Source organism: Hoplias malabaricus, chromosome 10 (genome assembly GCF_029633855.1).
Source record: "Hoplias malabaricus isolate fHopMal1 chromosome 10, fHopMal1.hap1, whole genome shotgun sequence".
NCBI classification, from domain to species: Eukaryota; Metazoa; Chordata; class Actinopteri; order Characiformes; family Erythrinidae; genus Hoplias; species Hoplias malabaricus.
The window spans coordinates 30559549-30587187 of record NC_089809.1 but is presented as its reverse complement, the minus strand read 5'-3'; the positions used below and the strand labels follow the sequence as shown (position 1 = coordinate 30587187).

Genomic DNA, 27639 nt, shown 5'->3' with positions numbered 1-27639 from the left:
GTAGTTTGTCATTTCCAATCAAAACAGATGTTGCCCATGTTTTCAGTGCTAGGGAACTGCCTTCTTATTGAGTACTAAGCTCATAAATAAGAATATTTCATATTCAAAACACTGTGTTTGTTTCTGTTTGGATGCAGGGAGAAGGCTGGGTGTACCACAATCCTCTGTGGAAGACAAACTGCTGACAAAATCAAGCCATAACCTATTTGTCCATCACACAGTCCAGCCCACATAGGGGTGGAGCCAAAGGGGAAGAGTGCTGGCCAGCCAATGGAGCAAGAGGACTGCAGTGGAGCAAACGCTTAGAATATCTCTGAGGTTTACCAGGGAGTTAAATGTGCCAAAAAAACACACATTAATCAAAACCATAAGTGGAGCTACCCACCCCAGCAGCTTCCCAAAGACCCAAGAGTAGGGAAACCCAACTCTGCAACTACCAAAAGACCTGCTGTTCTTGACAGGTGCTTGAGGACATTCTTATCTCCCTGCTACTGAAAGAATTTCATGTAGAGGCCAGACGTTACATCGGGAAAACTGTTTTTTCTTCAGAATTTACATTTGCTCATTCACATACTCTTCCAGGTAGATCAGGGTTTGCTTTTCCAAATTGGACATTATTAGACACTTCTGGAGAAAACCTGGCCCTGATCAGCTGCTTTACAAAGCTGTAACTGTATTCATCAGAATAAGACAACAACACTACAGGCAGATGTGCACATGTTTATGAAAGGTTTGATTAAAAGTGATTTTCAGTTTGGTAGAGGGCAAGGAGAGGGCACTTGTAGTTTGTAAAATAACAGCAGTTCATAACTCAGTAAGCATCAGTGAGGCTCCCAGATCCCATTCACTGTAACTTCCGGTTCCTTAGTGAACTCTGTCTTGTATGTGGTCCGCTGATACTCAAGAGCCTAGAAAAAGAGTAGGATTATACCATAAAATTATTCTAAAATCTTTGAGACTTGTCTGAATCACAACTTCTTCCCCAGGGGCAGAGGGTGAAGTGAGCTCAAGCCAAGAAGGGGAAACGACTGGTGTAAAATGGATTGTGCAAAATCATTCCCACAGATGAGGATTTTTAGTCGGCCTGGCCGCACACGTTTTTAAGAAAAGTTTTGAATGACTTTCCAGAAAAGGATATTTTTAATGTATTCTCCAGCTGCTCACTGCACTTTTCACTTCAGAATCACTATGGTTTATTATTTTGTAAACAGATAGGAAGATACCCCTCATTTTTTCTTGAGGTGGTTAATCCCAGTCACTGTAGAGGCCCATTTGTGCCACTTGAAAAAGAAAGTTTCCCATAATTATGACTTGCAGTCACATAAGGAGTCTATAATGTGTTATTATTATGAGATAGAAAGTCATTAGTGTGAAAAGCTGAGTTATTAGTAGGTGTTCTACAACAGTTAGTTTTAGTAAAGTAATATGTTTGGACAAGAGCTGTTCTGTGAATAGGGCCCTGCTAAATTCTTAGAAAAATGTGCTTAATTTCACACACTTTTGTTTTTGTTTGTTGCTGTTGTTGTTTGTTTAAAAAACATGATTACATGTATTTTTCAAGAAAAATGTCGTATTTCACAGCTACCCTATGTAAAAAAAAATGTAAAGAGTAGTAGCTATAATACGTAGCTTAGCCAACATTAATGGCTGAGAACATTCAGCATTGGTGCTAGGCTTCATGCTTTGGCTCTGAGATGAATACAGGAGGTCCTTGGGTTACGTCAGGCCCGAGTTACGATGTTTTGTGGTTACGACACATCTCCCATTTACCGTATAAAGCCTTGTTTTGACTTAAGTGGTTTTGCGTCGTAAATGTCGTAACGCGAACTTCGTGTTTGGTGTGCGCGGCTCGGGACCGAGGAGGATAGGTGTTAGGATAGGATAAGTGCTTACAGTATGTTATTTACGTACAGTATGTACGTATGTTCCGACTTACACCGAAAATCGGTTTACGACACGACGTAGGAACGGATCAACGTCGTAAGTCGAGGACCCCCTGTATAATTTCTGTGTGTGAGAGAGAGTGAGTGAGTGAGTACACAGACCCACTGTGACCCTGAACAAGATGAACTGGTTACAGAAGATGAAAGAATGAATCAATGAACACTCCCTCTCAAGATACTGTTTAACTGTGCTGTAATCAGTAATATACCTTTTAAAACCATTGGGGAGGTAAACATTATTATTGTTCTTACTGAATGGTTATTTAAATTAACGGAAAATGGAGGAAACTGGTTTCTGTAGATCACAGATGTTAAAGTGGAGGGAGCTATAAGGAAAGGATTATGGTATTTGGAGACAAGCTGCACACTGTGATAATTCCACTGTATACATTTATTCAGAAGAGATAGGAGCCATATAAAGCTGCAAAGCCTAGTCTAAATATATTCATCCAGATGTGTATATTGTGAACAACTGTTAACATCACTAAATGTAACTTCCACCACAAATGTCCAAAATCTCCTGTGACTTTGCGCCAGGCTCTGACCGCTGCTGACGTTGGAGTTTTATTACTGTGCTCTTTAGATCCAAGACTAAACCTTATATTAGTGTCTTAAGGACAGCATCTTTTTCATATTCCATTCTTACAGGTTAGGAGCACATTCCATAGAGTACTGTACTCTACAGTTGGGGGAAGCAAGAATTCCCATACTGACATTTTCAATATAAATCCAGTGCATTTACCAAATGCATAGTGTCTTTTTTTCCTTGTAAGAAAGCATTCATGAGCAAATATTAACATATTTAAACACGTATGGTTGATTGGGAAAAGGTGTAGCTGTTTGTACCCTCATGTTTAGGTGGATCAGCTTTCTATGTTTCTCAGGGAAATCATTAATAAATAACATCTGACAGGACAAAGCTACAGAGGACATGGCAAAGACCTTAAGCAGCCAAACCTGTTTCCAAAAGCCTCGTAATATTAAGATAATCTGCACTGGTATAATATTTAATATTATTCTCACTCCACAATGGAAAGCGGACATATTACAACCCATTTTTACACAAGATAACTCAGTACTCTGGGGTCTAAAATGTCTGTGACATGATTTGGTCGAAATAACTGAAGGCTCATCAATGTAGCATCATTCTCCACCGGTCAAAACCTGTCCGACCCTGTTCAGAATCAGTACTTGGAGCATCTGCCCCTTTAAATGGGAAAGAGCCACAGCTCAGTTCAGCAAGAGCAGCCAGGAGTGAGGAGCAGCATTGTGCTATAGCCATTTTTTACTTGATATTCTTTATTCTCTGTTCGCATTTATACACACATTTAATTAGTACTCATGTCTCAGGCCTTGTTTCGCTCAGTTTAACTGTGTCTTTGCTTTGTTTTATTTAAGCAGCACAAAAGCTAAACAGCTAATTTTAGTTAACACTAGTTACTGACTTAGGCAGACAACAAAAAACAGACTGGATTTTATTTCAGTTTGTCGGTTGGAAGGAGCTCTTTTGGGTCCTTTACGCCTTTATTTTCTACACTTGGGAAAACATGGGAATTTCTTTCTTAATTCATCCTAGAACTAACTTTTACGTTTCTGCATAGCTGCTCGAGATGAGGGTGGATACAGAACTTTGCCTGACGTAAACAAGGACTACTGGCGTGCAGACTGACCAATTAAATGTTTACAGAGAAGGTTATCAACCAATAACGGTAGCGCTACAGTCAGACCGTCCAATCAGAAGATTTTAGGCTACTTCACCACGCCCCCTACTCACTCAAGAGAACCAAACGGAGTAGGGGAGGGCGGGACTAGTTTGTGAACGAAACTTCTCGAAGTTCTATGTAAGCTCTAGAAAAACAAAATCCCGGATGTTTGTGAAATTCCGCCCGGACATTTTTTTAAGTCTAAAAAGGAGGACAAGTCCGGGTAAAAGAGGACGTCTGGTTACTCTAGCTAAATGACAGTTTTTAACATTATTAGGCCTTTGAGAAACCCAGACCTGGACGGTGCAGGTGATGCTAAGACTATGATAACCACAGTGAAGTAGAGAGTTGGAAGCATCAGGATACACACCGACTTAACCTAGTGGGAAAAAGGACCACACATTCCACCAGACTCCAGACATATTGGCTGAATAACTTAAGACTGGTTCTTAAAAATGTGAAGCTGCTTACATGTACTATCACTTTTTAAAACTGAGAGTCCATCAGGGCACTTCTAACTGATGGAATTTGAAGAATGTTTGTGAAAAGTACCGCCAAAATGTAACCACTGTGTTTATGAAAAGGCCTAATACCTTCTTTTCATACTCAAATTATTTTACTGAATGCAGGGGGTCTGAATACTTTCTAATATCATTTTTGTTTTTTATTCTTATGAATAGATACAGGGCTGATAGTATTCCGGCTCACCGACGTAGATTCGAAAAAAGCCCCTCATGTTCGCCCAGAGGCGCAGCTTTTACTCTCAACCACTCCAACAATATGCACACTAGCCAATTAGCCAATCAGAAATAGGGTAGGGGCGGGACTTGGGTCTTAGCCAATCCGATTACAGAGCCAGCCGTCGCAGCATGTCGCCACCTACTGACATTTCTTGGTATGGCTGTAGAATCTGTAGTCTCGGTATGCTATACAAGCAATAGGTAACCAGGTAAGTGACTAGTTAAAAGCAGGGGTGGATTACTGGACAGGCCTATCAGGCCCAGGGTCCCAAGAGCTCTGGAGTGCTGCACAAATATGCTATTGTAATATGTAGGGTCTGTTCATCTCATGTCTGAATGTTGTCCATTCATTTCCACAACATTTAACCAGAAGTTATCTATCTATATTTTAAGGGGCTGTTTGTAAAAACGTTCAAATCATTTATGAGACAATGATGGATCAGGGTTATACACGGGCTGTTTATATATCTGGGCCCAGGGACCAACAAGCTGTGTTAAAAGTGTGTCGCACACCTAGGACCCCCACCCCAGCCCTCCTCCTAGGCATGGAAAAAGGTTCAGGCTCAGGAATTTTTCCACTGTTTGTTCATACTTTTAAGTACAAAGTAATGTATGTATGTATTAAAGTGGATATCTGCACTGGAAGTATATTGAATAAAAACAAGTGTCTGAGGGCTTCCCCCCTGCTCTGGATGACAGATCTAGAGGTTTAAAACCTGTCCTATGGTGTATATTTTGAGTGAATAGTAATGAACAGCATCATATTCAGAGCTGAGACCAAGTTCATCCACCAGTGTAAACAAACTATGCAACACGGGACCCTTCCACACAAGTGTGATGGTTAAAATATCTGTAGAATTCATACTGTATATTTTCAAGCCACTTATGAATAAATCCTATTGAAATGCAGGACATAATCATGTGCAAAAAGAACAGCACTTTTGTGTGGTTGATTGAGCTGTGTATTACACTTCACTGGATAAGTTTTTTTTCCTCCTGAATTAGTAGATGCTGGGACAGTCTTTTAGAAACTCCACCAGTGAAACTGGATACAGTCAGAATTTATTTTAAGCTCATGATAACGGATTGTTTAGAGAATGCACTGATCACACAAGCAATGCTAACATTTAGCCTTAGAAATAATTTATGGCTGAAATGTCATTCCAGCAGTAGGGACCTACGCTGAATAAAATGTCCTATTTACTAAAGCCCCATTACTGATATAAGACAAACTCTCATTTTCAACACAAGTTCAAGAAATACAGTTTCCAGCAGGATGTTACTGTATCAGTCCATGTACCATGGATTATTTAGCCCTTCTCTCAATGTCGTATTGTTAAGGTGGGACCACGGAGCCACACACAATGAGAATTTAACTTTAAACACATTTATCTTTTTTAATATATGGAACCTGCTGCGTCTCTTTAAAAATAGCCAGATAATTGGACTGTGCATTAAAATAGATGAGAAGTAAAAAAAAACCAAACAAATTGCAAACATGGTCCGCAGAGATAAGGCAGAACCTTTCATTTACTCCTTTAATCATAAAGGCATTGCTCATTCTAACAGTAGCAACCTTCCTTTCTTTCATTAACTTTTACAATTCATGGGAAAAAAAAACCCAATTTGAACAACAGACATTTTCATTTCTTGAGATGCTGCCCTTTTTTAAACTTATAAATAAATACCTTGAGTCCATTACGTATGACATGGATATGATGTTAGGCAAATGGCTGTTAGGATGAGTCAGCATGTCTTCAAAACAATTAAAAAACAAACAAACAAACAAACAAAAAAAAACATCCCTCTCAATCACAAAAAAGCAAAAGCAGTGCTCTGAGAAAATGAAAAACCAAGAAAAGAAAGAAAGAAAGACATGGAGCAAGAGAGCAAACCGAGATCTTAAAATGTGCTGAAATTTCAGACTGTCCACCACTAGTGAAAGAGAAAGGAAAATGATGCGTGGGAGATGCAAATTTGTCACTCCATACAGAAAGAAATTAGAGGGAGTGGAGGAAAAGAAAAAAAAACAAAAAGCAAACAAAGAAAAAAAAACCCAAACAACTTGTCACTACGTTTACGCACTCTTCACCCGCATGCTACTCAGTAGTGGATCCACTTAAAGGTGAACTAAGCCAAAGTGCATTCAGGCTAGTAATGCAGCATTTTATAAAACCCTACGACTAACATGAGTTTCACTCGCTCCTGGCAGGCGAAGTGAGTCATTAGAAAATAAGGGGAGAAACTGATTCCTACAAGACCCCCAACACAGCAGACAAAGTGGGGGGAACATCTTTTATCCAACAGTCTATCTACAGCATTCACTTCACCTGGGGCACTGCTGAAACCAAGTAGCAGAACCCCCGGACAAGAGAGAGGAAGAGGGGGAAGAGGAAGAAAAAAAAATAAAGCATTTTCTGTTTTTGAATTATTGCATAAAAATCTTATAATTAAAAAAAAAATTAAACAGAAAGATGATGCATCTTTAAAATCACCACAATATTTAAACACATTAATAATAGACAGTCCTTTGCAATGCCTGCTGTGTTGAGATATTCACACATTCAAAGTGACAATGACCTCACTGCATTCTGAGAAACAGGCAGGAGGGGGTTTGGCCCTCATTACTGCACACAACACCATAGCCCTCATACTCCATAGCTTTTATTTCTTATCAAAATGTAACAACATAACACAGGCTCTGAAAAACAAAACAAAAAAAACAACGGGATCTCTTTGGTGCTACTGCTCCAAGGTTCACTCAGCTTAGTTCACTTCATCTTATAGTACTGTTGTGGTGGAACGGGGTTAGACTGTACCACAAAAACAGTTGCTATCTCAGTGGAAAGGACTGCCTAATTTCCTTACCGCACATTCAAGTAAAAAAAAAAAAATCCAAAAAAACAAAAACAAAACAAACAATCAAAAAAAGCAAACAAAATGCAAAAACAAAAGAAGGTCCAGAATCATTGTGTTAAAACCAACAAGAGATCCCTGTCCTCTCCTCTAACCCCCTCATTCTGATCTCACAGCCTCTGCATCGTCTCGGCAATCGCAGCATCAAAGCATCCAATCAAATACTTTCAGGTGGTCGGGACGCCAGACGACTTGTTACTCTTCTTCTTGATTGGTGGATTTACTGGTTGCATTTGTCATTGTCTTTTTTTTGCCTCTTTTGCCATTTTCACCTTCCATTTAAACTACTAAACTGACTTCTTATTCAGTTTCTTGCCTTTTTTCAGCACTAGTTTGTTTTTGACGTATCCACGCTTCCTCTTGGCCGTCTACAAATTAAGACAAAGAAAGATGACATGGTTAAAACTCTGAAGTAGTACCAACTTACTACTTTTGAATTATAGAAAGATATTTCAAATTTAAAAACATTTATATTTTTCATTCATTCATTCATCTGTAAGCGCTTATCCAGTTCAAAGCGTACCTGGAATCACTGGGCGCAAGGCAGGAATATACCCTGGAGGGGGCGCCAGTCCTTCACAGGGCAACACCCACCCCCCAAGGACACTTTTGAGTTACCAATCCACCTACCAACGTGTGTTTTTTTTTTCCTGTGGGAGGAAACCCAGGCGGACACAGGGAGAACACACCAACTCCTCACAGACAGTCACCCAGAGCGGGAATCAAACCCACAACCTCCAGGTCCCTGGAGCTGTGTGACTGCGACACTACCTGCTGCACCACCGTGCCGCCCCAAACGTTAATATTATTTCTTATAATTAGGACAGTGTCAGGAATGAAAAGCACTGAATAAAACTGAATCATTTTGTTAAACTGGAGTGAATCAGATTCTGTGAGCTACAAGCCAGTTTTCTGAGATTTTTCTCATCTAATAATTACGCTCCGTCAATTAATGCATAATTTCAAGTAAATGCACCTTTTTTGAGGTGTACTTTTGTTTGGCTGCAACGTTACGGAGCTTGTGATCCAGGGCCTGCCGGTTCTCCTGCTTCTTCACTCTGTAGATGCGCACTAGCCAGTGCTCAGAGGTGAATGCCTCTTCGAGGTGCTTCAGACGAATGTCCTTGTTGCCAATCTCTGCATTGCGTGTCCGGTCAAATCCTGGTGGCGTGCGAAAGTCCAGCTGCCAAAAAACAACAAAGCATGAGTCCACTGAGCACTGAATAGGAAGTACTTATCTGTACTGAAAAAAGTATAATCAAAAGAAAAAAAAAGAAGATCGTTACCTGCATCTCCCCGAAGCGGTAGTAAGACATCTTGTACATGAGGCAGTTGAGCAGAGTGGGAGAGCCAGCCTTATCTACTCTAAACTCCCCCTGAGGAGTGAAATAGTCGCTCTCCTGAAGAAAAACACAAAAGCAAAGTCAGGGGGCAACACTCTAAACCTGCACCAACATCCAGAAAAAGGAAGTCTTACTATCTTAACTGACGTTAAAAAGTTTGTTTCCTTCTTTTGAGAAGTTACCACTTTGGACATTGTTTAGTCAACAACGACTAAACCTGAAATGGCTGAAATTCTGAATATCAGACCCCAACACTAGTCCACTTTTGTTTGAAATGCAAATTTGCAAACGTACCCGGATATCTTTAGGATGCTCTCCCTCCGCAATGCGCACCATCCACAGGAACTTGTTAATGTCATCTCCTGAATACCCAATCACTCCCCCAAAAATGATCAGGACATAATCCACATCTAGTGTCTTCATAATCTCATATGCTGCACTTTCATTGGAGGACATGGCCTTGCCAACCTGCATGGAGAAAGGAATGTGATAAGGAGCACTACTGTTCACAAGAGGGCGCTGTGGAAGCAGGACTGAATTCCTGAAATTCAGGCACCTCCTACTTTTGAAGGAATGACCTGACACAGAAGTTCCCTCCATTTAACTGCTTATGAATCATGGAAAACACTTTCCAAGGCATTTGTGTGCAGAAGCTTCCCAGATTTTTGCATTTGTTGCAACAGTGTATTTTACTGCAAAGGTGTCAGAATGAAACTGTATTTTAGATGACATTTAGGTAAATGTCTATACCTAATAAATATGACTATACCTTCCTTAAAGCATTTGTTTCCTCACTTGCTTATTCATTTGCTCATTACATAAAATCTAACATGCGTCTAGTTGTTCTACTTGCATCTGAGTGTGCTCTAAGTGGCAGCCCTTCTCACCAGTGCTATGTGACTGTTGTTCCACGTGTTGTTGTCCACTAGAGTAGTTCTGTTAGCCATGCCTGCTATTTGGTATCCATAGTCCCACCAAGACATGACTCTTGCATGCTCATCAGTGTTCTGCCTCAGCCAGTAATACGCCTCACGGAAATCATCCAGAATGTTTCTTGACCTGATTTAAAACACACACACACGAATGAAACACATTCAAATGTGTATTTATATATTTAAGAAATAGGATTATTAAACAAAGATACACGTTTTGACTTTTTGGATAATAATGCTCATACCCATCATGGTTGTACGATGCCAGCACTACACTGGGACTGGAGTAGGCGTTGCTGGTGACCCAGGTGCAGTGTACAGCAAACATCATTAGCAGCATCAGCATCAACATTGTCACTATGCTCTTTATATTGGGGCCCAGGCCTTCCTCAGGTCTGTCCTGCTCAGATACGTGCTTGCGTACTTTACCTGCCTGCAAAAAGCACATCAAAATAATGTCTCTTAATCCAAATCACAGATGGAAAAAAGCTTTCAAACTGAGGCGCATGACATAGTTAGCTCATACGTTGCCTGAAAAGCAGAAAGTTGGAAAATGTAGTAATTACTGATCCAATACCAGACAAATAACCACATTCCTGTATCATTTTGCTTTGGCAACACAATCTATACAGACACATTCACAAAGTCAATCAATCAATCAAAGAAAGAAAGAGAGATAGAAAGAAAGAAAGAAAGACATTGAACTGAAATGTAACTAATGAATTGTAGATATTTCTGGTGAGTGGTATTATCTTAAATAAGTGTTTAACTGCTGGGTTTCAACATCATAATCATCGCTAGCCAATAAACTCCATATTAACGCATCCATAATGTAAATAGCTTAAGGTATAAAGGGCTACATCTGCTACCCTGGGCAAAAATGATGGAAATCACTACACTTACAGCTAAATTCCACCAAGGAGAAGCACTTGAGCTTCCAGGGGCGAACCTGACCAAATGTTAATTTGGAAACATTCTGTGTATTTCCAATAAATAGGTCACAGAAGCAAAAAAAAAAGTTCTTCTTCAAAAAGAGCACAGCCTCAAATAAGCTGTCATTTACAGCAGGTTTAATTGTCCTCAGTATCGTGTTGGGTAAAAGATCAGTGAACCACATGTGTCTGTGTACGTTTTAATCTTGAAATGGAAAAATGAAAAAGAAATGACACGTTATCAAATTTCTGACTTGAAAAGTAAATCACAGGAAGATAAAAACAAGAAAATGCTGTCTTCTGGGGCTGTTTTCAGCACGACCTGAGGCATGTTACCTTGTAGACTACTTTTCTCATTGTTCACAACTCAGCAGGACGGCTCTGGAGCCATATTCCGAAATACCTGAACTTCAAGAGAGAACTCTGCATCATTTTCATGTGCTTCATATATCATTCTGATCTGAACCCGCAGTAAACAGTGCATAGACCATGACTCTGTCTTGACTCTATCTGTTTCTATATCTGTTTATCTCTGGCTCTGGATTCGACTACAGCAATGCTGGAACGGAGCAAATCCCATAACGCCCATCTCCCTGATTCTCATCAAAACTGGAGGAAACGTGAGCCGGTTCACTGGATAACACCAAGGTTCTAAGATTCCTGAACGGAATTGGCTTTCATTTGGTCAAAAACACTATTAGAAGGTCTGTTGACAGAGGCTTTTTACTTTACAGCAAATAAATCAAAATATGACACACTGGTTTAGCAGCTACGTAATCTGGCTGAATTCTGGTGAAACATTACTAATTTCTTATTTCTTTCAATTACAATAACATCAGTAACCTCTGCCTTTGAAAACACCCTAAAAGTCCCCATGACCCTTGATTTTTCTTGTTTTACCTTGTCATAAAGATTTCCTGAGTTCCGCTTGTCATCCTCATCGCTGCTATCCTCAGCTGGTGGGTTTTCCCTCTTCATGTCATCTCCCAGGTAGTGCTCAAACACGCTGGAGAAAGCGATAGCCGACAACATGCATACCACTGGGGTCAAGGTCAGCATGAGACGCACCATCACACCCGCAAAGTACACTGCACTGATGGCATAGAGGGCCACTAGAGGGCAGTAAAAAAACAGCAGTGAAAATCCAGAGTTAATCTTAAAATGCAAAATAATCAATTGTATCTAATAATTTTGTAACATACAGTGATTCAAAGTACAGTTTTTCTGCATTAAGCAATAGAAGAGGAATCTAGCTCAGGATCATTTAGACAATGCAACTTATGAAATGAATTCATTTGGTATGAATGCCGCCTTTAGTCTGAGACTTTTGGACACGAGTCTGGACACAGTATGCTCTACGGTCAAAACAATAGACAGGACTGCTTTTAAGGTATCCTGATGCAATAGCCTGCAAGTACAGTGTCTGTATAAAAACAGGTAAACAGACTGGATCGATGCGGTTTTACAAACTCAGTTTTTGTGTCAAAAACAGACTTTTGTCAGCAGAAACTGACTGCAGGGGATTTAGTACCAATTAGACTAACAGACCAGTTGCACAAGAGCACATGGACCACAACAATTCAACAATGCTATGGATGTGAGGGACATGTTTAGAACTCTCACCAAAAACCCGTTCGTCATTGATATTCTTGATGCAGAACCAGAGTCCAGCAGGGAACGTGCACACCAGGATGTGCAGGTCAAAGAAAAAAGAGACCCAGGTGGTTGGCTGGTGTTCTGATACTGAAGCAATAATGGGAATGTGAATCTTGGCATATCTGAAATATAGAGTTACAAAGAGATAGCAATTACATAAATCATCATTATATAGAGTCAACATCTTAACCATTCCTTTCAGTACTGCAGCCACAAGATCATATACTCTGAACACAAAAAGGTGTCCATTGAAGAACAAAGCCCTTTTCTCAACACAGAGGTGAGCATTTCAACCCAAAACTGCCTAAGCGTATAAAACACAGCCAAAGAGTTGAAGTCCTCAGGGATAGAAGTGGAAACTTGACTTTAAGAGCCAAGCAAACTCACAAAACAGAAACAATGGAGTTCTTGTATCTGGACAAGCTGAACAATGTGTCTAATAGACAGAAAGGGGAAAACTGTTACTGCTGTGTCTGCACTTGACCAGTTCTGTTCACCCTCACTGGCTTAAACCATCCGTTAGCAAAGGGCATATCAGTGGACCTAGTATAGCCGAGCATCGTTCTGATCATTATCTCCTGGCATGACCTTCTCTCTCTCCCCTGACTGCAGTGCAGAAGGCTGATTCTGCACCGTGAGAATTCTCGACAGCCCATACCTCCCTCACCCCTGCAGAGACTGCTGCACAGAGAAGTTACAGATTCATGAATTTATGACAGCTGGAACATTTCCAGGGCAAAAAGGGACATCTTCAGCCAGGCAAATATTTTTTTTTTTGGTTTAAAGCATGCCTAGAATATAGATAATAATTCCACTTTGATTGATGACACTCATAACCAGTAATTACCAGAAGAAAAAAGTCCTGACAGCACTTATGTAGACAATCGTGTTGATCTGTGAGTCTCATCTGGCTGTAGGAGGTAACAGCATTATCATACTGGGATACTGGGATGTTCAAACCTGTATATAATTTGGCTGATTATATAAATCTGTTACAGCAGAATACTACAACAAAAACATAGTGAGATTGAGGTGAGAGCAAGTTTGAACACTACTTGTTTGTGAAGAGTTGATACCAAAAACGAGAAATTACTTTATTCAGGTATAACAGTCCTTGGCGTTATACCTTATCTATTGGCGTTTTCAACTGTATGGTGCCAACACTACATTCTCAACTCTACTCTGTTTTTTAGTTTTCCCATTAGGCAAAATTGATACCTGGTACTATTTAGTACCTGCTTGCTAATGGTTCCAAGCAAGCGGAATAGGGACTAAACGTGACATGAGCACTGACTGGCCAAAGAGACCTGACACTCTACACGATGATATGTAGATATCCAGCACACGCTATCCATTTGTAAACTTTTCTCGCCACAGTAGTGATCAAATTAGTTTTTGTCTAAAACACAGTGCTAGTAAAATTGGTGGCTGGTAAAGGGATTCAGAGAGCGCTGGACGGTGACAATAGGAATGAAATACACTACTGATCTGTCTGAACTGATGCGTATCTGCGTTTAGTCACAAAATGCGAAATTATTGCGGCCATTGCTGTGATCGTGTTAGAGATGTGGTTTTGCAATGTCACCAGTTATATTTAAAGGTGACAATGCTCACCTGGCCCATAGTAGCTTTTCGACAGCTGTAGGTATTTGTGATATTATTAATACATTGTGATTTCTAAATAATACTTTAGTGTATAAAACAAAAACAATCTTCAGGACTGAATTTCAGTAAGAAGAGGGGGTGCAATAACTTTTGCAATTCTTGATATGTGCACATACCCCGTGTCCCACAGTGAATAGAAACGGCCACTCCAAGGTGCAATGTAGCCTGAAAACACAAAAGACAACAGGAAGATAAAACACTTACAAACAACAAACACTACCACTGACTCTTGGCAGCAGCTAAGAAGGCTGAAGTGCTTGGACCCATTCCAGCAGGCTAATATCTTGCCTATATCCAGAGCTCTTTCAATTAATTTCTACCGCGAGGCTGCGATCAGTGTAAACGTAACACAGAGAAAAGAAAGGACAGCCCTAATGAGATCTCGGAGGCTTGTTGCAAGGATGGCGTGATTAATGAATGACTGCTGAGGTTCAGGAACAGAGGCACTATGAATACACTTGCAGGAAGAGCAATGTTGAGAAGGCAGGATCAAACGGTCTCTGTATATTTAGGTTAAAAATGACTGACATGATCTGAAAAGACTATGTATATCTGATTTATCAATAACCAGTAAAGCCTGTGACATATCTTTTAGGCAGCAAAGTCTACAGGGAAGGCATGCACCCACAGCTGCTGCAGTCTCACCTGTGTAGGTCAGATAAATGACTGTAAGGAAGACCACCCCAGCAGCCAGGGACACTCCGAGGAAGAAGAGGGTCTGGAACTCCTGCTTCGTTAGCCTGTCCTTGAGATACTGCAAGAAGGCGTATGCCTGCAGTAGTGCAAACACACCTGCAAAGACAAGCGCATAAACATGATTCAGCAGCTCCAGGTATGACCAGGAATTCACTGGTTGGTTCTTTCTGCTGATCTTAGATATTTTTATTTTGGTTTCTGCATAAAATCTTTAAAGTTGGCCTACAGTGCTGAAGTGCATCTTCTAACAGTCTGACAAGATCATTTTACCTGCAGCAGCCATGTGCTCACTGGTCCTTATAGGCTGAAAACCCACAAACGGAATCTGCATTGACAACACCAAGCCCACAATATAAAATGTGCTGTAGGCTGAAAGAAAGGGGAGGGGAAAAAAGAATACAAGTTAATATAAATCGACTAATCAGAACCTTAGAGGTGTAGCCCTAAAATATTTACTTCTGAGACAGAACCCAATGCTTTCTTGACAGGATTTTGACCAAGTGATATTTACAATATTGCATATTGATGTCCAAATATAAGTTCAAAGTCTACTTTAACCAGAATGTTCATGCAGTTCTTTCAAACATGAACTCAGGCATTTACAGATAATCCCAAATACCGGATTTAAATTACAATCAAGTGTGGGACACTATTAAACTACAATGACCTGGCCAACAGCAGCAAACATGGCTTAAAATTAGCTTCCTAAAGCTAAAATCTTTCAATGAGCTGGGTGCAGTGCCACAATGATGGCAAACATTGAATATAAATCTATGTTATGGTGACGCAAAACATGGCTTTTGATTGAAATTTCCTTAAACTGATGCAGCAATTACAGCATGCCAGAGCCTGACACGTATGGAGAAATGTCTGCCCAAACCAGTGGGCAGGAATCCAAGTCCCACTGGATTTGGACAAATATTTCAAGCTCTAGAACACATACACATAATTGCAGAATTGCTCTGTGACTCACTGACGGACTGGTGAAGCAAGGTTATTCATCCCATTCCAATTTAGTGCTTGATCTCCATTTCAGTGTAGGATGGGAGAAGGAAGCAGCAGTGAGTGGAGCAAATGAGAGTGAGCCAAGCAGGCCCTGTACAGGGAGGCAGGGTCTAAGTACACTCTGAATCATCTATAAACTGAGCCACACTGCATCATAGTCAGAGCTCAGTAAGAGAAGTTTTCCAGATTCTGGATAGCAATGCATTAAGCCAAAACAATTCTAAGCTCCACATTTTATTAGTGGCCTAATAATGCCTGTTTGAACAGAAAAAAGAAAAACATCCATCCGCCAACAACTGAGAAGACTTTTTATTTGCTAAATTGGTTGGTCATTTTCATTAACCGGATGCAAAACAACAGCAAGGTTTCAAATGCTTGTGTTGCATTTGACAGACAGCTTAAGTTAGTCTGAAAACTAATGTGAGCTCTTTTCAGAAACAGGTGGTAACTGTATTTAAGCTTTCAGGAATTAACTACAAAACGAATGTTTCAGCATGAGAATAGCAGCGATAAAGCTAAGCATATTTGGGGAGTAGGAGGAAGTGGGGGGGACTAGAAGGGGATTGATGTGTGACTGATTGAAGCTTTGGAGTCTACAGCTGTCAGTATTAGATATGAATCCATTACAGTGAAATGAAACCACCTTCATTCCCACAGCTGTTACACTTATCAGAAATGCAGCCAGCTATCTCTGTCTCCCAACAGCCACTGACACATACCAACACAGAAGCTCTTAGCCATGAGTCTCATCAGAGTGGTGCAGCTGTCTAAGCGCAGGTTCCTACGTTGGGCAATTGTTGAGTTGGCCTTCTGTTGATGCCTCTCTCACCTGAGGAGTACAATGCCTCTTTCACACATGAACTAAGGAGAATTGCTAGAGAAACTCTGGTGTATCGGGTCCGGAAATGCCCCAGAGTGGTGATACAAACATGCAGCTCACAGCAGGTCAGGTGCGATCTCACAGCGGATAATGAAATGTGTTTAGGCATGACGCAGCACCAGAAGAAACGCAGAAGACACTGCGGAACATTTCCTGGTGCCATTTAACATGCGCTCACTGAGATTTTACCCGCCTTTACTAGGGCGTGAGAAGGATAAAGTCCATGTAAAATCCAGGATGAGTATTGCAGGCAGTGGAAAAAGGCAGTGGAGTCTTCGTTAGCCGTGTTGCTCAAAGGTCCGCTTGGTGAACTCCAGGGGTGAAGATACTACTCAACAAGGCCTGTGATTGGTTGACAGGCAAAACAAAACTGCAGAAAGTATGCAAGCTTGTGTGCTCACAAATGTGCTTTCAGCTTTGTGCAACTATAACTATACAGAGGCCTACAGTGTTGTCTGTCTCCCTCTAAATCCTAAATGCATATCATCCAGACTAAGGGGCAATTACAATGACTGGGATCCAAGGACATTTTAAGTCCAAAGTGAGGCACTTTATATTTTTAAAATACATTAACAAAACAAGGTTATCTACATTAACAAAATGCTAACTACTTTATGGGGAAAATATATAGCATTAGTTAAAAAAAAAAAAAAAAAAAAACCTTTGAATGAGGAAACATTAACTGGAGCAGTCCATTCTAAAATCAGTGCAATTCATGTCACATGGTCCCTTAGATTCTCGCAGTATACTTTATAAACTCTGCAAGATTAAAAACAAAGACCTTGTGCCCAAGTACCATATGAGAGACAGTGCTATTAACCCACTCTTGAAATCAAGTGAAATGTGTTTGGAGATGTGCTGTGATACCAGTTTCATAAGTTTTTAACCACCAGCATAATATTTTAAGAGATAAAATCTGAAGGGAATTTTGAATATGATACTTTCCAAAAGCAAAAATTAGCAAAAGCACCTAAGAGATGCTCTTTAATTTAATCTGTCTAATTTACTAGCAAGCCCAACAGAACACAGAACAATGCTCTATGGAGAGCAAGATGTAGCACCTGTGTTACAGGACCCAGCATTTTGGAGCAGCTTTGGATGGAGTTAATGCCCAGCATCTATCACAAGGCCCATTTCCAGCTGCAGCAGCTGGACCAGTGCTTCAAGGAGCCCTGAGGAGAGGGCTAATAAAAGTCTTAACAGAATTAGCAGCATAGAGCACTGGGGTCCTGCTCCTCCATCAGCAGACTGCTGCAGGCCTCACACACACAAGCTTCAATTATTCACTTACCCCAAAACCCATGCCATCAATCTAAAAATGAAAAATAAAAAGAGGAAAAAATGCCAAAACAAATAAAAGCACCCCACCCCCACTGTTGGGAGGTTAAATTTAAAGCGGCATTGTTATTCATTCTAGCACAAGCCTTAATTGAGGTGTTTTGCTGGTAAAGACTCTGTAAGGATGTGAATTATGAAGCTTTGTTTTCACATGAAAGCTGCAGCAGACTTCAGATCAGGCAGAGTTTATCTGATTGGTTGTGAGAGGCAGAGAGGAGTAGGAGGAATAAATTTGCCATTAAAGAGCGCCATCTCTGCTAAAACTAGGCTCTCCCTGCTGGGCAGCCCCCAGTAAAAACACAAAATGCTGCAGAGAAGGCATGACAAGCAACATGAAGCCTAGCACTTCGTATTCATGGGTGGACTTGTGTGAATGTATATTTCCGTAAAATTAAACAGAAAGAGAGCAATGCAAGCAGGTATTCTCATTACCAACTGAAGACTGAACACCAAATCCAGCGTTTGTGTGCGGTGTGTGTAGGTGGTAGTGTCTGTGCTTCATAAAGGGTAAACACAAACATTCAGAGGGAGTTGACTCACCAATATAAAGCCTCCTGCTGAAACGCTGCATAAGGAGCAGCACAAACACATGTAGAGGAATCAGGTTGATGATGAAGACGTAGCCTCCCCATGCAGACACCTGTGACACACACACACACACAAACAAGGTCCTCAAGCCATTGATTCAAGCAAAGGAAAACATTTTCACGCTGTTTGCGTTGTTCTCTACACTTTAAACCTCAAGGCTGCTAGCAGGCTGATGGTTCTCCACGCTGAGTAGGTGTCAATGCCCGTTCGGGAAATGAGGGTCCTTTTTGTTATTCAGTCATGGACATGTTTAGAAAGCTAGAGACAAAAAGACTGGAGTAAAACTCCAGGACACCATTATTAATGAGCAGAGGCACTCTCCAGAGAGAAAGCTCTTAGGGCTCAAACGGCTCATGTTCATTAATGCCACTGCTCTGTGTTACCCTCCTGAGTCCTGTGTGATGGATGGTGCTGTTTGCTCATTTATTTACTTTACATATTTTCTTAATGAGATCAGAGTGGAAGAACACACGCACACCCACCACCTGAGCAATGAGACAATTGAGATACAATACTCAACTCGCACTCATGTAATGCTCAAAATCCCCAAATGCATGCTTGCACATACTCAAGCAAACACACACACACACACACATTTTCATACTAATATGGGCTAGAACTTTTCCTTCACTCTCTTCTCCTTTGATGGAGTAATGAATTGTACTGCTGTCTGCAGAAACGCAGGGTATACTAAATTAAAGAAGATATAACTCACTGATAACATTAAAGCATATGACTCACCATATAGAAGTAGGAGAGGCAGCAACCAATGGTCCAGAAGACTGAGCCAGTTTTAACAGATTTCACCTGAAAGAGACAGGATGTGGTTAAGTACAAAATATAACTATTTATAACTATAAATATTTAAGATGATTATCACTGATAATTTGTTAATTGTAACTGACAGGCAAGCATATCTCTTCTCAGCACCAGACATTAAAAGGCTACTTGAGTGAATTAGACTAATTAGACTGATATATGATGTAAATTCTTTTCCTTCAGCAGAGTGTTTGAAGTATTGTAATTTATAACTATTCTGTTGGTTCCAAAAAGACTTCCTGTAATGCAACTGTGAAAAGACGGCATTAAATGGAGACAGTGATAAGCTTACTGCATAATCCAAAAGCCTAATTATGATTTAAAGGGTAGTATTAATTTCTAAAAGTATAATGCACAATGCTAAAAGAAACTAAGAGACAAAGGGACCAGCGTATTTAAGATTAAGCTGGAATTACTTATTACGATCTAATAATCTCTAGTAAAAATGTAAAATTTCCTTCCCATCTCAAAGTGTACAGACATCTACAGTGCAATGGGTCAATGAGGCGAGACAGCGCATGTTGCCCAGGGATTAGTTTCGGTTCCAGATGCATGTTCCACTTAGCGCTCATAAGAGTTTACTGTGGGATCGAATGGGGCATTACTCTTTTTGATAGCTGCAGATAATCTCCCAAAGGGTTTTAGCTAAGCGTACAGAGGATAAAAGGAACAATGAATCCAATAATTAGGGACAGACCTGCATATATTTATTTAAAAACAGTTTACACTTTCACAAAAATAACTTCATATCAGTGATCAAAAACTAGAATAAGTCCTGCATTGAGGAAAGCATCCAATACCTTCTGGAATCTATAATAATCTTAGAAACATATACATTTTAACACCCACCTCATTTTTCCAACCATACCATATATGATCAGTGCTTCTACAGCAGTGGTTTCATATATAAAGGCAAAACTATATGGTCTGGAAATCTAAGCTAGTCAAACATCTATTCCTACAGTCGTTCTAACACTGAATAGAAACGCCTACGAAGTATGCTAGGGTTTATTCATCATTTCAGACAATGTGATCCATTGAAGAGGGTTCAGAAGATGAGGGTGATGACAGTTCTGTTATTCTGCTCTCAATGCAGTGCTTAATCATCACTAAAGGTCAAATATGCTTTTGGCTGAAAACAGATAATTATCACATCAGTTAAGAGGTTAAGGACTCCATGAGGAAATTTAATAGCAGAAAAGAAGGACACCACAAATTAAGAAGAGTGAGAGGAGTATGGCAAACGTAGATGAAAGAGACTAGGCACACAGAGGAATAGCACATTAAATTGACTGCCAAGCTGTGCTTGTCCTCTAACTTACCCATAGGTAGTAGGTGAACTGCAGGGCAAAGATAGCAATGCCCTCGTTGTCAAAAGAGCCAGCGACAGAGCGGGAGATGTAGCCAGGCACTATAGCAATAAAACACGCAGCCAGCAGCCCAGCCCCCTGATTCCACAACTCCCGTGTCAGCAGGAAGGTCGAGATGGCTGTCAGGCCACTGAAGATCGGAGCCAGGAACACACACACATCACGAATGTGTACAGTCACATGGAGCAGATTCAGTAGGTAGTGAATTAGACCTGCTGTCACCATAAGTCCAGGATACACCTACAGACAGATGAGAGAAAAACAGCAAGCAAAATACATGATTAGTTTCTTTTAACACTTTATCTTGAAATTTGAACCTAAAACTACATACATGTAAATGGAATATTCAGCACAACACCTAGTCCAAAATGGCAGAATGAACTGTTCAACTGAAGTGTCATTTTGATGAACATTTTATTTCGTTGTTTGCAACATTAGTGCCTCAGAACCAGCACTTAATTTAAACAAGCAGCTATAGGACATCCATTTGTCCTGGGATATCACTCTTTAAGCTGTTTCACTGCTGCTTCTATAACAATTCAATTTTCTCCAAACTTCCCTGAATATCGATAGAGTTTGAAACAAATAATGCAGGTTAAATACAGTGTGCTATAATGTGAAAAGCATGTCCTTATCACCTTGATTTCCAATGTGATAAGTTACATTTACCATATCTTGCCCTAAATAATACTCAGACTAAACTGCTATTATATTTAAATATTTCCAGTCATCAGTTTTAAATATGGCAAAAAAACAAAACAAAATCAATATATGAACCAAGTGTTATTCCCCCCGAGACAGTAAATATTACACAGTATTGCTAAATCATGTGCAAAAAAACACTTCAATATAAAACAACATAGAAAGCACAAGGGCTATGTATTTATCTGCTTATCCAGCTCTGCTACTCCTTTCCCTTATCCTTAGCCTAGCAGCCTGCAGGCCCTGCTGCAAATGAATGACTGTATAACGTCTGCTCTAACTGTCCACAGCAGCAGATGCTTGGCTCTGTCTGCTCCAGCCCCCTACAGCTCCCACACAAGAGCTGTCAAGCAGTGAAAAAGCTCACTGCAGAGGGCTATCAAAGCTCACCATAGCCAAGAGGGCCAGCTCGTTAGCTTAGCCGTGCTATACTAACGGCATGCTCTGGATGTGAGCACAGCAACAGGGGTTGTGGGGGTGGGGGTGGGGGTGGGGGTGGAGAGGTGGAGCGTGACAAGTCAAAGGCTTTGCCAATGTAAGGGAGCCCTTAATATTCCTTCTGAAAGAGTTCTAAAGGCTGCAATTTGTCTGTTGTGTCTGCAAACTGCTACTAATCTTTGATCTTCCTGGATGAGCAGAGACTGGGCTGAGCTATGATGACTGCCAGGTCACAGACAGGTATAAAAAGAAACGTATAACGCATTTCCTGAACACAGACTTCAGCAGATGTGTGAGGAGCCATTGGCTGGGGAAACTACTGTATATGTGGGACTCAAACACTCCAGTGAAAGCTCCCTAGGCCTGCCGCTGCCAAACAGACTAATTTGGTTCTGTAGAAGTCATGGGCGGAAAAAAAGGAAAAAGATTAGAAGATTGATGACCGACAGCAAAAACAGGGTATGGTGTTGACTTTCAAAAAGAAAGCTAAAAAAGCCAAATACAAAACTGCAGCCATTTTTTCTATAGCTTTCTTTTTATAGACAGTTGATACTTCCAAGTATCAAATTCCAAGTAATTTTTGAGAATTTCTAATGGTCTATTCAATTTGAAATTATCACACAATGCTAAGGACAACTACTGTGACGCACTAACTTAAAAAGCCGTAAAAATGGAGATACACGTTTGTTCGCTGGAAAGTTATGATATGTAACTTCTGTTAAATTAGAAATCTGTTAACCTAATAATGTCTAGTACAAAGTATTGCGAGTAATGTGTGAACTCTCATTAAGAGGGAAAGATGGATCGAGAGATTGATACACCACAGGATATGAGTTCTGCACAGAACAAGAAATCCAGAATTAGATTGAGAATCCTTACCGTGCCACCAACGATTCTGCCCAGAGGATACCATGCCCTCTCATCAAACCAGTTGAGGAATTCATAAAAGCCATTAGTACTGAGGTGATGAGTTGATCTGTAGTTGAACCTATGAGTTAAGAGACAAGAGAGAGAGGGGAGAAAAAATATATATATATTTATTAAAATTAATGGAAAGAGAACCTGGCTCTAAAAATATAGCAATATATCTGCTCATAAAATGTAGATTTGGAATTCATTCAGGAGGAGGAATTTTCCACACAAAAGCAGAGAAGCCTCGACTGATTCAGATAACCATGGGAAATCAACCTTGGGAAACAGTTAAAACATACTGCCAATTAGTTTTAATAAAGAACATAAAATCTAATAACCTGCCATTAATTTAAAAGTTATAGCTCTTTCCAAACTGGCTACAAAACTTTAATTAACCAAACAATATATATAACATAGGTCCCAAAAAACAAGCTTTATTAGCTTAGCCTAATACGTTTCTAAAGCCATTTTGACTGTAATCATTAGAATTTGCCTCTTTATCTGATGTGGCCTGAGGATATCCTAAAATATACACTGTACAAAGATAGCTATTTGTATAGGCATGACATCTGTCTATAGCACCAAGCCTGTTTAAACAGTGCAACAACAACCAGCAGCTACAAATTCATTTGAGCTTTGTGTAGAAAATAATTTATCCTAAATGTTTAAAAGTTAGAGGAATTTATATTCATATTATGTTTAAAAATACTAGTATATTCGTGTAACAAAATTAAATGCAGGTTTTAAAACTCTGGCAAATTAGCTTTTACCTTCACTGGGGTCTGTTATCACTGTAACTCATTTAACAATACCATGCACAGGCCTAGTTAGGACATTCCATCTTCTGCTATTGGGACACAATAATCAGGACAAAAATCCTTTCTGCCAAGCTCACCCTCCCACTGTGTGTGTGTGTGTGTGTGTGTTCGACTTGGACCATTTCCATTCAGAGTAACAAAAGGAAGCTTTCAAAGAACTGAAATCACAATGGCTTTGAAAAATGTAACAATGAATTATTATTATGTACACTCAGATGCACTTAAACTATCACAATGTTTGGCTTCTAAATTTGACAAAAGAAACCAGCTACCTAAACCTACATCTGTTGACAAGCCTGGCATCTGTTGTTGTTATCTACTAATATTTAGAAAGGAATACAAGAATAAATGACAGGTGGCAAAACAACCCTACACTGCAGGCATGTTTATCAAGTATGTGTTTTCAGCTACATTAAGACGTTAAAACAAAGTTTAATTTGGATAATTATTTAGGCGTCTGTGGTTCTCAATGCCAGTCCTGGAAAACCACTGTTGGATGTTCACTGCTCCAACACATCTAGGTCTGCATCATATGCAAAGAAGTGGAACTATAACACCATAGCTGAGAACCAGGGATTCGGCCAGCTTAACGCAGTGCAAATGCAGACAAGTCAAACAGAGAAAAACGCACTACATGTATTGCCTACTCTTGGGCATAACCATTGTATTTTAACATTTGCACAGCAGCTTTCTCACAATTATGTGAACGGATTCTTTGCAGGGACCCTGTTCGGATTCAGGACTCCTTCATCACCTTCATGTCCATAAAGTTCAAGCCACCATATATGTTGCAAATGTGTGAATATCCCACATTGTATGTCACTGTGAAACAACAGTAGAATGTGATTGTTAAAGACATAATCAGTGCCATGTTATTATTAGAATGTAGCTAAACCCCACCTGAACCAACAGGGTTAAAAATTAATCGTTAAAAATGTTTCCCTCTGGAAGCAAATTAGCTGCTATATGTTTTCTGGTATAAGCATTCATCCGAATATACTCAACCTATGTTCTGAAAGCAAATTTCCAAATAGTTGTCAATAGGTTCTCTCCTCCTCCTAACATAGGCCTAAATGTGTGTACTTACATGATAAACAGTGATTAATACAGTGCTTCTAGTGCATGTTGTACCTCTGCTTCCCCAGGTATTCAAAAGGTAAACACATCTTTGGATTTGATTTATTGTACATGGTCAGAAAAACCGTCACAGTGGTGGTACCCTCAAGTTTACATATCCGATAAATTTAATAAAAGAAATCTTACAAAAATTCACCTCTCTTTCTGGAGAAGAGAATGTAATGGAACAGGGATGGGTGGAATCCATATTTCATACCATGTACATTTGCAAAATATTAAAACGGCATACAGTACTACTGATGGACAAATTTTACACTGTTTAGAAGCAGAGCTGGCTAACTAACAGGCACTTGTGGTTTTGAACAGACCACGGCAGATGGTTTTCCAACAAATTGAGGCTCCAAACTAATATTGTAGGAGATAAAGCCTCATACCTGTGAGCACAAAGTCAAGTGAGGGGCCTTCTCATTATTTTGTCTGTTTTCAGCTTCCTTCCTCCCTCTTTTAACCCAAATTCAGCACTAATCTCAACCGCAGTGGGCGACTGGGCTTGTATTTTTCCCCACCAGTTTTCAGACTTTGACATCAGCAGTCAGTGAGCTTCTACAGAGACCCCTACCCATGTCTCTCTTAAATGCACATGAATGAACTCTGGCCTTGTACTGAGAACCAACACAGAACATGAATATGACACATTCAGTCTGCCCTAAATTTGGCTGTGCTTACTTTACCTTATCAATAATCAGGTTTCCTCTGCTATCACAATGCTATTTCAACTACTGCATCGGTGCCTTTTTAATTTACTTAGACTGTAACAGGCATTCAATTAACGTTTTTCCTTTATTTATGTCTTTAAATGACACTCACCGTCAGGAAACACACTACACGTTCTCCCCGCATACACCATGTGCATAGGGTTGCCAACTTTCTGAAATCAAAATAAGGAACGCAGGGGCCAGGGACCAGTATGCACTTGCAAATCCTTTTCGACTATAGTAAAATCAGATAAAACATTTGTTGTCAGACATTTATTAAGCCAGCTGCCATCAGAACTGTCAGGGCCTGTCAGCAGCCTTTTTGAACAATGGCAAAGCAAAATCTGTCCATGTATTTTGCAAATACTGTATTATCAGTTTAAAATAACAGAGTTTTAAATTGTTCATTAATTACAATAAAATATGAAGTGAAAGAATCTTATTTGTCTAAGAGTCTAAAAGACAAGTTTCATCCTCATTACACTATCAGATGTCCAGTCAAAATATAATTAATTGCTTATTTATGACATATTCAATTACTTTAATAATAGTTTCTTATTGTAAATCTATATTAAATGATCAAATGAGCAAGTCTACCCCCTGTAGGAGGGACTGTGACTCCATTGGCTGCTGGACTGAATGATGGACAGTTAACTCTGGCTGCTGATTGGCTAAATAAAAGGTGACGACCAATGAAAAGCACATTCTCTGTTTAGATTCTGTATTTTATGAGACGGTAGGCAACACTACATGTGCATATTCTATCAAGAAACAATATAGGCCGATAGCCAAAGGCATAAAATGGACAAGTAACCACAAAGGATTTCCGTTTTGTAAAAAAATACGAGGAGACGAAAAACGTGTGGACCTCCTAAAACAAGGTTCCTATCCTTTTTTTTTTTTTTTAAATAAAACAAACAAGAGAAGACCTTTTTTAGTAGTTCTATATATATTCATTATTGTTCATGTTGGTATGAAGCTGTATAAATGTGGCTCCTGGAAATATTAAACTCTGTCCGTGCTCGTCGTCTTCCCTTTGGAGACTCATGTTAGTGAGAGACCCAGGAAATTTGCACTGTGTTAAATTTTTTAATATTCTATAGAGTCTTTAATTAATACACTGTTTTTAACATAGAACTCGTTTGGAATAAAGAAAGGGGAGGTTTTGTGACAGTGCTGCAGTAAAACACCAGTCCAGTCCCATTCCTTCATTTAAAAAGCAAAAGTGCTTTGTTTGACATTTCCTTCAGGTCAGCCCCTGAAGTATCGTTCTTTGAGCGTGCAGCTCAGTTAAAAAAAAAAATAAATCAGATTCGGTCACAAAATCAGATTTGGTACACTTTTAGCTGTTGTGTGAACGTAGCCTATCGTACTCGTCTGTGAGTCTGTTGATGCCATTGTCTTCCCAAGTTCAGCTTCTCAGGTTTGTTTTATAGCCACTATTTACAGCCACTGTTTAACAGCAAATAGCCACAGTGTACTTTTATACTTACAGTTGCTTAAATAAAACACATTCTCTGATGATGAAAACACATTCTCTGATGCACAGCCTAAATCTCTTTACTCGTTTGTCTCACCATTTGTTTAGAAATGCACGTAATTAATATTCTGTTTGTTGGGATAAAATATGATCGCAGTCAAATAATTAAACAAATAATTGCCATCAGGCGATTATATAATAATCGCGACAGGTCTAACCTCTACCATACCCATTTTTCTGAGAGTGTATCTTTTTAAAATTAAATCTTTTATGCATATTAGATTTTAGCTTTAGCTGTTAGTGGAAGCCCTCTCCAGGGTGTATTCCCAGTGATTCTGGATAGGCTCCGGACCCACCGCGACCCTGAACTGGTTAAGGGGTTACAGACTATGCATGAATTAATGATGTTAGTGTAAGCCTGGGGCCATCTTAAAAATACAAGCAAGCAAAGTGCAGAATATCTGAATTTATTTTTCATAATTAATGTCCATAATATACAGCTAGAACTGGAACAAGACATCTGAGGCAAGAGAAACAGGAAAAGAGGAGTCTAGGTTCTGAGATAATAGCAAGAAAAGTCATCAGATAAATATTTTCCATGAAAGATGTCCCTGTTGTTGTCATGGTAACTGAAGGAGTGAGGAACATGCTCCATGTCTGGCTAGTTTACACGGGCAGCCAGCCATCAGATTAATGACCACCCAATCAGATAGCACAACCCTATCACAGCCAGGAGAAATGGCAGCATTCAGGTGGCGATCTGGCATCCCACTGTCTTTTGAGAGCACTATGAGTGGGAGGAACAAGGGGTCTGACAACTACAAACGTTCACCAAACAGGAACATTCTAGGATGGTGCTGGATGTTAGTTCTTGGGCACTTTGCTTGTAAACATCTATCCCTTTATTCTAATAGTGGGATGAAAATATTAC

At 39.8% G+C, this 27639-nt stretch overlaps 2 protein-coding genes across 4 annotated transcripts in view; one reads left to right on the top strand and one right to left on the bottom strand.

Annotated features, from left to right (window-relative positions):
* osbpl10b (oxysterol binding protein-like 10b) overlaps positions 1 to 5286 on the top strand; it is a 51827-nt gene extending 46541 nt beyond the window's left edge. For 2 of the 3 annotated variants that reach the window (XM_066684108.1, XM_066684109.1), the window contains one exon: positions 138 to 5286. In XM_066684108.1, the coding sequence (XP_066540205.1) occupies positions 138 to 185 (48 nt within the window). In that variant the 3' untranslated portion in view covers positions 186 to 5286. The remainder of the gene's footprint in view (positions 1 to 137) is intronic. The other variant, XR_010804437.1, reaches the window with a different exon arrangement.
* A 165-nt stretch (positions 5287 to 5451) lies between these two features.
* Positions 5452 to 27639, bottom strand: part of stt3b (STT3 oligosaccharyltransferase complex catalytic subunit B) — a 39538-nt gene continuing 17350 nt past the window's right edge. The window contains exons 3-17 of the mRNA XM_066684107.1: positions 22546 to 22654; positions 20479 to 20766; positions 19079 to 19144; positions 18290 to 18389; positions 14797 to 14895; positions 14476 to 14622; positions 13947 to 13995; positions 12133 to 12287; positions 11410 to 11621; positions 9823 to 10010; positions 9533 to 9704; positions 8940 to 9113; positions 8589 to 8702; positions 8279 to 8485; positions 5452 to 7670 (exon numbers count right to left, since the gene is read on the bottom strand). Of these exons, the coding sequence (XP_066540204.1) occupies positions 7590 to 7670; positions 8279 to 8485; positions 8589 to 8702; positions 8940 to 9113; positions 9533 to 9704; positions 9823 to 10010; positions 11410 to 11621; positions 12133 to 12287; positions 13947 to 13995; positions 14476 to 14622; positions 14797 to 14895; positions 18290 to 18389; positions 19079 to 19144; positions 20479 to 20766; positions 22546 to 22654 (2161 nt within the window). The 3' untranslated portion in view covers positions 5452 to 7589. The remainder of the gene's footprint in view (positions 7671 to 8278; positions 8486 to 8588; positions 8703 to 8939; positions 9114 to 9532; positions 9705 to 9822; positions 10011 to 11409; positions 11622 to 12132; positions 12288 to 13946; positions 13996 to 14475; positions 14623 to 14796; positions 14896 to 18289; positions 18390 to 19078; positions 19145 to 20478; positions 20767 to 22545; positions 22655 to 27639) is intronic.